General features: G+C 35.6%; 1 protein-coding gene across 2 annotated transcripts; it reads left to right on the plus strand.

The window, feature by feature from the left end:
- Positions 1 to 1,582: 1,582 nt before the first annotated feature.
- On the plus strand, positions 1,583 to 6,919 carry LOC122295995 (disease resistance protein Roq1-like). Of its 2 annotated transcripts, XM_043105331.1 has the most exons (6): positions 1,583 to 2,184; positions 2,886 to 3,984; positions 4,106 to 4,387; positions 4,469 to 5,422; positions 5,555 to 6,114; positions 6,384 to 6,919. In XM_043105331.1, the coding sequence occupies exons 1-5, from the start codon at positions 1,988 to 1,990 to the stop codon at positions 6,083 to 6,085; spliced, it is 3,063 nt and encodes a 1,020-aa protein (XP_042961265.1). In that variant the 5' UTR covers positions 1,583 to 1,987; the 3' UTR covers positions 6,086 to 6,114; positions 6,384 to 6,919. The 2 variants fall into 2 exon arrangements, with proteins under 2 accessions (XP_042961265.1, XP_042961266.1); XM_043105332.1 differs by lacking the exon at positions 6,384 to 6,919 and having other exon boundaries at positions 5,555 to 6,120.
- The last annotated feature ends 1,808 nt before the right edge of the window (positions 6,920 to 8,727 follow it).

The raw sequence follows: 8,727 nt of genomic DNA on the forward strand, positions 1-8,727 counted from the left end.
CATGATTTTGGATGACAAAGAAGCTATTCAACTCTTTAGCTTGAATGCTTTCGTGGAATAAGAACCATTGAAGGATTATGTGCACCTGTCTAAATAAGTAACGAAATATGCTCATGGTAGTCTACTAGCTTTAATAGTGCTAGGTTTGGATTTAAAAGGTCAAAGTATACATAAATAAAAAAGTGCATGGGATAAAAAGTATAAAAATATTCCAAACAGTAATACTCAAAAAGTACTCTTAGTCAAGAAAATATTTGGCTAATGTCATGAAAATATTTGATAGCTGTGATTTGTTTCCAGTTGATTGCGTATTTTCAAGAGTATTTTTTTAACACTTTGCTTTATTTTATGAAACTCCTCTCTCTCTCACACGAAAAGATAGGCACCACAAAACATGAATAGATGGATAATTAGACTAACAGAAAAAGAAATTTAAATCCTTTAGTGGACGTTTTAGACAACCGACCCATAATGGCCAAAAAACACAGCCGCTTGGAGTTTGGACCATAAATGTACGTAAGCCTTAGCTCTCCAGACGACCAACCTCAATGTTGAAGATTTATCACGTCCTGATTTAACACATTTCGATCTCTCCACACTAATAATGTCGTTTGAAAATATGATCCAACGATTTTTAATTCAGAGTTTTATTACAAAAAAAAAAAAATCATTAGATTTATTTTCAATTTCATGCAGTGTGAACTTTCTTGAGTGGAAAACAGCCTTTATTTCTTTTTACAATTTTTAGTGCTTTTAGACTCATTATTCTCTGCTTTCACGTCAAAGCTAGCGCATGGAAAGTACTCACAAAAGTTTAGTATATCACCGGGGAACACATTTTCGATATTTTACCTTATAAATTTACCGGCAATTATAGACTCAAGGGAACATCCCCTGTTCTCTCCTTTCTTTGACCCACATTTGAGATATTTATATATATATATATATTTATATATATATATATATATATAATCTAAAAAAAATTGACAACCTAACTAGTTCTGCCGATGCATCTTAATTCTTTTGAGAAAGCCCATGCCCCAAATCAAGTGTCCTTTAACAAAGAAACAAACGAAGTCTTTTACGTCGAGATCATGAATGCATTCTTCTTATGTATAGCTCTGTTATCATGTGTTTTTTATAGCTCAGGTTTTACTGAAAAAGTAAAAACGAATACAACAAATGAAAAGTATTGGTAGGGCCATTCACCAGCGCATATGAAATGTAGTAGATACAATCCACATTATCCCTTTGAATGGAGTGGTTGTTGGCAAGAATTTGCCGAGAAATTTCTAAAATTATTTATTTGCGATAAGTAATCAGAGGATCAGAAAAATAAGAAAAATCAGCCAACAAATCAGTGGCTGTGAGGAGAGAATCAGAGGAGAAGAAAAATCACGTGGAAGATACGGCGAAAGGCAAGGAAGAGCGATGAAAAACAAGATACGCGTGGGTCACGGCGTAAGAAATTGGAAACCCAAGAAGAGAAAATAATTAACAAGTGGGTCACGGGTGCTACATGTGGGTCAAGTTGAGAACACATTTTCCCTTATAAATTTACCGAGAATTACAAGCTCAAAGGAACATCCCAGTTCTCTCATTTCTTTGATCCACATCTCTATAATTGCACTTCTCTTGTGAAGCATTTATCAAACATACAGAGAAGACGACCATTTCTTCCATGGCCTTACAAGGGGCTTTTTCCTCTCTCCAGTCCTCTTCTTCTTCTATTCATTCATGGACTCACGACGTATTCTTGAGCTTTCGAGGTGAAGATGTTCGCCAAAAATTTATTTCTCATCTACACCATGCTTTGAATAAAAGGGGAATCAACACTTTCATAGACGATGAGCTCAAGAGAGGAGAGGAAATTTCGCAAGCACTTTTTCAAACTATCGAAGGGTCAATGATTTCTATCATTGTACTATCTAAAAATTATGCAGAATCTAAATAGTGCTTGAATGAATTATTGAAGATCCTTGAGTGTATGGAAACTGTAAAACAAATTGTTCTACCTGTATTTTACGACGTAGATCCATCAGATGTAAAACATCAACAAGGAAGTTTTGGAGAAGGATTCGCTAAACTTAAAGACAGGTTCGAGAGCAATGAAGAAGTGTTGAAGTGGAAGGCAGCTTTAGAAAAGCTAGCCAATATGTCGGGGGTTGAATTAAAGAATTACAGGTACTTCTGATTTCTTTGAATATATATGTATATATACACACATATAATATATATATATATATGTGTGTGTGTGTGTGTGTGTGATGTTAAAGCGAACTTTATGAAGAAAACTTAGACAATTTTGGCATTGATAAAGATATGGTACAAGCGCATTAATTTCACCTTATTTAAGAAACTGATAACATGAAAAATACAAATTTAAATCTAGGAATAAACAACTAAATGAAGTGGAAAAAAATAATTAAGAAAAAAGATGGGGATTTTTTTTTATTTCTTATGAGGTGAAATCATACCTTCATAAGAAAAATAAAACAACTTTAAATAAGCACTGCTTTTTAGTTGCAATTTGTTTCTAGATATAAAGATTCATAAATACTGATCTTCAATTATAAGTTTTAGATTTATGGGAGATCCGAGAATGGACAAAAAAAAATATTTAAAAAGTTTGTTTATACACACGAGAATGAAAATGTAAGTCTAACAAGGGCACGAGAAATGTAAAAATTAATATATAAACATTCAGATTAAGGAAGGAGAAAGGCTACCCTTTGACATCGTAATCTACTGCTATCAATTTGTTATGAATAAAAAAAAAAAGGAAAACCATATATTATATTATTATTATTATTATTATTATTCATGTGTCATTTACTGTGAAAAGTACACTTACTAGTTAATTTATCTTCTCTGTTATTTGATAGGAAAGAGTCAGGATTTATTGAGGAAATCATTCAATGGGTCGACTCAATAATAGTAAACCAAACACCTCTAAGCGTTGCCAAGTATCCAGTTGGGATAGAGTGTCGTAAGCGAGACATTTATCAGCATTTAAGTATTGAAAGGAATGATATTATACGTATTGTGGGGATATTTGGTATCGGTGGAATTGGTAAGACGACTATTTCAAAAGATATCTATAACCAGATTTACTCTCAATTTGAAGGAAGTTGTTTCTTGAAAAACGTTAGAGAAAATTCAAAACAAGTAGGAGGTCTGATGAAGCTGCAAGAAATACTTCTTTTCGAGATCTTAGGGAAAAAACTAGATATTTATGATGCTGATAGAGGAATGAATGTGATTAAGCACAGACTTTGCTCTAAAAGGGTTCTACTAATTCTTGATGATGTGGATGAGTTGGTCCAAATTGAAAAATTAGTTGGAGATCGCAATTGGTTTGGTTTGGGAAGTAGAATTATCATAACAACGAGAAATCAACGTTTACTAGATAAAGCTAAAGTTGATTCAAAACATGAGGTGATGATTTTGGATGACAGTGAAGCTCTTCAACTCTTTAGCTTGCATGCTGTTTGGAAAGATGAACCACTTGATGAGTATGTGGAACTCTCTAAACAAGTACTACAATATGCTAAGGGCCTTCCATTGGCTTTAGTAGTGCTAGGTTCAGATCTAAAGGGTAAAAGTACACATCAATGGAAGAGTGCATTGGATAAGTATAAAAATATTCCCAATAGAAATATTCAAGAAGTACTTTTTGTGAGTTATGAAGGATTAGATAATAATGAGAAGGAAATGTTCCTTGATATTGCATTTTTCTTCAATGGAGAACCTTTGGCTGATATCAAGAAAATATTTGACAGTTGTGGTTTTTTTCCGGATGATGGTATCGACAGGCTTAAAGACAAGTGTCTTATTACTATTGAAAATGGATATGTTCGGATGCATGACTTGCTACAAGATATGGGTCGAGAAATTGTTCGTCTAGAATCACCCAACGAACCTGGTCAACATAGTAGATTGTTTTTTCATGAAGATGTCCGGCATGTGTTGGAAGAAAGCATGGTAAGAGTAAGAATAAAAATATTTAGCTTCCCATTTATTTCCATTTTTAATAGATTTTGTTTAACCAAGATCATTATGCAGTAATTTTGCTAACAATTCCCTGCATTCGCTTACATACCAGGGCACAAACAAAGTTGCAGGCATGATAATAGAAATGCCCAAAGGCAAGGAGGTGATAAGGTTGAGTCGCAAAGCATTTGTACGGATGAAAAAACTTAGGGTGCTTATCATTCGTAATGCAAGTTTTTCAAGTGGACCTAATCATCTCTCCAATGAATTAAGAGTACTTGATTGGTTTGAATATCCGCTACAATCTTTGCTACCCAATTTCCATGGAAATAAACTCATTATCTTTAAAATGCGTCGTAGCTTCATCAGGGAGTTAAGCTTCATCATGTTTAAGGTATCTACAATTATAATCTCCAATAACTTTGTTTCTTTAATCTATGTTCTAAACTCCTTTCAATTTTTTTTATTTTAACAGAATATGACAATTATGGATTTCAGTGAATGCCATTTCTTAACAAAAGTTCCAGATGTTTCATGCATCCTAAATTTGGAGAAATTGATTGCCACAAATTGTAAAAATTTGGTTGAGGTACATGATTCCGTCGGATCCCTGGAGTATCTTTGTCAATTGTGTTTTTTCGGATGCTCTAACCTCAGAATTCTTCCAGCAAGCCTCAAGTTGAAATCTTTACGCTCCCTTGATCTTAGTGATTGCTCAAGCCTTCGTAGCTTTCCTGAAATTTGTTGTGAAATGAAATCTTTAACTAAATTAATTCTATCGGGCACTACAGTGAAAGAACTACCATTGTCAATTTGGAATCTTACTAGACTTGATGAATTACGACTAGATGTGTGCAAAAACCTTAAGCGTCTCCCAATTAACATTTTTCATCGGTTGGAACATTTACAAAGTCTTGGAATAATTGGTGATTGTACAAATCTAGTAAAGACGTTGGGGTCTACAACAATGGAAGACGAGATTTCATCAAATCAAGAACAACTCCAGGGATGGGTGCCTCCAACGAATTCAAGCAATGGAAGCAGTGCAGTACAAGTGTTGAATCAATCAAATTTCTTTCCAATATCAAGTTTGTATTCCATGTTTAATTCTAGGGACACATTGACTCAGTTAAATCTATCGGAAACTGAAATTGTTAGCCTTCCCACATGGATAAGAGGATTTGTTGCACTTCGAGAGCTCTACTTGTGCTATTGCGTGAATCTTGAAGAAATCTTAGAGCTTCCACCAAATATAGAATTGGTAGATGCTATGGGATGTTGGTCGTTAAAAAGATTTCCAGAAGTATCAAGAATAATGGAATTCAATGGAAGCCACATCAGATCGCTACATTATATTTGCTTGCATGGCTGCGACAAAATGCATGAGAATATTTGGAATTTTAGAGGGACAGAACGATTACTGTGGAAGGTATGTATGTGTCTCAACCTCTCTCTCTCTCTCTCTCTCTCTCTCTCTCTCTCTCTCTCTCTCTCTCTCTCTCAATAATATATAGGATGCATGACTTTAAAATAAATGATGATGATGATATTGTTTTAACAGGGACATTATAATGCCACTATGTCATCGGAAAATGAGGTTGCTAAGAGAGGGGATGATGATGTCCAATTGAAAGGAAATGAAGAATGGGTAATAAATATTGAGGGGCCACACTTTTTGGAGCATATAAGAGGAATTGCAATTGCTCTCGTTACATTTTTTAAAGAAGATCTTAGGCATGATAATTTTGATCCTGATGTTGAGATAACCGGTATCAGCTCAAATTGTGTATGCCGTATTAATAGTGAAGAACGTCTATTTTTGTCTAATGAACTTCCAGCTTCTTCTGATATCATACCCAATGAACCGGATTATATTGTACACTATGACCAATATCGAGTATGGATGTGGTACTCTGATTTAGAATCATTTGAGGTAAAGGTTTTGGACAATTTGAGGGTTCAACTTCGTATTCTTTCCAATCCTAGGGATCCTCTTTGGGTACGTGTTTGGTCACGGTATTCTATAAGGTGGGGAGCCAATGTTGTATACAAGCATGAAAGCAGAGCACATAAAAGAAGAAAAATGGATTGAATTAAATGATAACCCAAGTGGAATTTTAGGTGAGATTTTCGTTTGTTCTCTCTAGTCTTTAATTAGAATAAGTTGATTTGGTATTTGCCATTCATTTATAAGCTTAATGATTTTACCGCTCATTTATTTTTGGATTTTCAAGAATGGATAAACTTGTCTTTTATTTTCTAAAATGATCATTTTTAAGAATGCCAAGTCGATGCTAATCATTTATGAGAATTTAGTGGTAACCATTAAAAGCTCAAATCGTGTATGCCAACTCGATTCTAATCAAGGGATATATTTGTCTAATTGTCAGGTAATGAATAAATGATTTAGAATCATTTGAGCTAAAGGTATCTTCAACTTCCCGGTGATAGTGCACTTTTGCGGATGCCATATTATAGGAGTTGGGGAGCCAATATTGTATACAAGCATGAAAGCAGAGCACATAAAAGAAGAAAATTGGATTGAATTAAATGATATGCCAAGTGGCCTTTTGCTACTATTTCTTTGGAATTTCAAGTGAGATTTTCCTTTCATTTTTGTTACGGACCCAAATGTGACTTATTTTGAGATAGTCAATCTCCAGAAAATGATGAAGAAAAGAGAGAAGAATGAAGAGGAGAATTGATTCTGAATTAAGTTCTTGATATCCTTTCCGTTGTTTCCCTTCCTTTTATAGACTTTCATCTCCTCCCTCTGTAACGGCCTTAACGGCCTTTGTACATAAAAGAAACACAAAACGTTGCGTATCAAAAGACTCTACAATTATTACATTTCTGAATACAACAAACGACGCCGTTCTATTAAACTAAACGACACCACTTCACGTCCACTTCATTCTCTTCAAAACGCAGCACTTCATTTGCTAACAGATTTAACTGTCACTTCTCCTCCCCGTGCTACAACAATTCCCAACATCTTCCCTGCAACTCCTTTGCAGATTCTCTGAGTTTAGCCCGTAACATACCCTCCCCGTTTATAACACCTTGCCCACAAGGTGAGGGAATGCCTCTCTTAATTTCCAGTATGGTTCCCAAGTTGCCTCTTCTGCTGTCATTCCTTGCCACTTAATCAAAACTTCCACAAGGGCTCTATTATTGACTGGTCTGCTACGACGAAGAAGAATTTCTTCAGGTTCAGGCCTTAAGTCTCCATAAACATCTACTGGAGGTAGAGTTGTGAGAGGTGAAACATTATGGCCTATTTTTTTCTTCAAAGCAGATACATGAAATACAGGATGTATTTGAGCTGTAGCAGGTAATTCCAACCTATATGCCAACTTCCCAACCCTCTGAGTCACTAAGAAAGGGCCATAAAATCGTGGAGACAGCTTGAAGTTCTTTCTCAGGGCTACTGAATGCTGCTTGTAAGGTTGTAACCTCAAATAAACCCAGTCACCAACTTGAAACTCTCTTTCAGTTCGTTGCTTGTCATAAAACAGTTTCATTCTATCTTGAGCAGCCACCAAATTCGCATGTAACAACTCTGAGATCTGCTGTCTTGTCTTTAAATTCTCATCCACTCCTGGATTATCAGTTAGCCCTAGTACATAAGCTTGTAACTTTGTTGGAGGAACTCCATACACCACTTCATAAGGAGTCATCTTTGTTGATGAATGAGTTGTGGTATTATACCACCACTCAGCTAAAGGTAGCCAATCAGCCCACCCTCTTGGTTTATCACCAGAAAAACATCTGAGATACTGCTCCAATGTTTTATTGACAGCTTCTGTTTGGCCATCACTTTGTGGATGGTATGCAGAAGTATAAGAAAGCACAACTCCTTGCAATTTAAAAAATTCTTTCCAAAAGGAACTAATAAAGGTGGAACCCCGATCAGAAACTATACTCTTAGGCATCCCATGAAGTTTGAAAATATTAATCATAAACAAAGAGGCAATGGTAGAGGCAGTGAAGGGGTGTTTCACAGGTATAAAATGTGCATACTTTGAAAGTCTATCAACTACCACCATGATAACAGAATACCCTTTTGAACTAGGCAATCCCTCCACAAAATCCATGGAGATATCAGTCCAAACTGTTTGTGGAATTGGAAGAGGCTGCAACATTCCAGCAGGCTTAGTGTTCTCCATTTTGTTCCTTTGACAAACTTCACACTCCCTTATGAACTTCTTCATATCACCTTTCATGCCTGGCCAATAGAACTGAGATCTGGCCCTCTGTAATGACTTATGAAACCCTGAATGGCCTGCACTAGGGCTGGCATGTAGAAACTGCAAAATCTTCATTTTTATTTCAGCAACATCTGGTACATAAATTCTGTTTTTTCTAAACAGAATGTCATGTTTAAGGCTAAAGGAGGAATGTTGAGGATGTCCGCCCTTCAAACCATCGAGTACTTGATGCACCACCTCATCAGAATCATAAGCATTTTTTAATTCCTGCATCCAAGAAGGGTTAGGAAATGATATTACAGATAATGATAAAGTGTCTTCATTACTGTCTTTTCTTGACAAGGCGTCAGTAACCTTGTTTTCTACTCCCCTCTTGTATTCAATTGTAAAATCATAGCCCATTAGCTTTGATATCCATTTCTGCTGTGCAGGAGTGCCCACTTTTTGCTCAAGCAAGAACTTCAGACTATGATGATCAGTTCGAACCACAAATCAGCCTCCAAGTAGATAGGGTCTCCATTTT

This window comes from Carya illinoinensis, chromosome 15 (genome assembly GCF_018687715.1).
Source record: "Carya illinoinensis cultivar Pawnee chromosome 15, C.illinoinensisPawnee_v1, whole genome shotgun sequence".
In the NCBI taxonomy this organism is placed as follows: Eukaryota; Viridiplantae; Streptophyta; class Magnoliopsida; order Fagales; family Juglandaceae; genus Carya; species Carya illinoinensis.

What these genes read in the sequence shown, in the direction of transcription:
- LOC122295995 (XM_043105331.1), top strand. Translation starts at nt 1,988, where the DNA reads ATGGAAACTGTAAAACAAATTGTTCTACCTGTATTTTACGACGTAGAT. An exon ending in ATGTGTTGGAAGAAAGCATG is followed by an intron (nt 3,985 to 4,105) that starts GTAAGAGTAAGA and finishes CTTACATACCAG; the next exon opens with GGCACAAACAAAGTTGCAGG. An exon ending in TAAGCTTCATCATGTTTAAG is followed by an intron (nt 4,388 to 4,468) that starts GTATCTACAATT and finishes TTATTTTAACAG; the next exon opens with AATATGACAATTATGGATTT.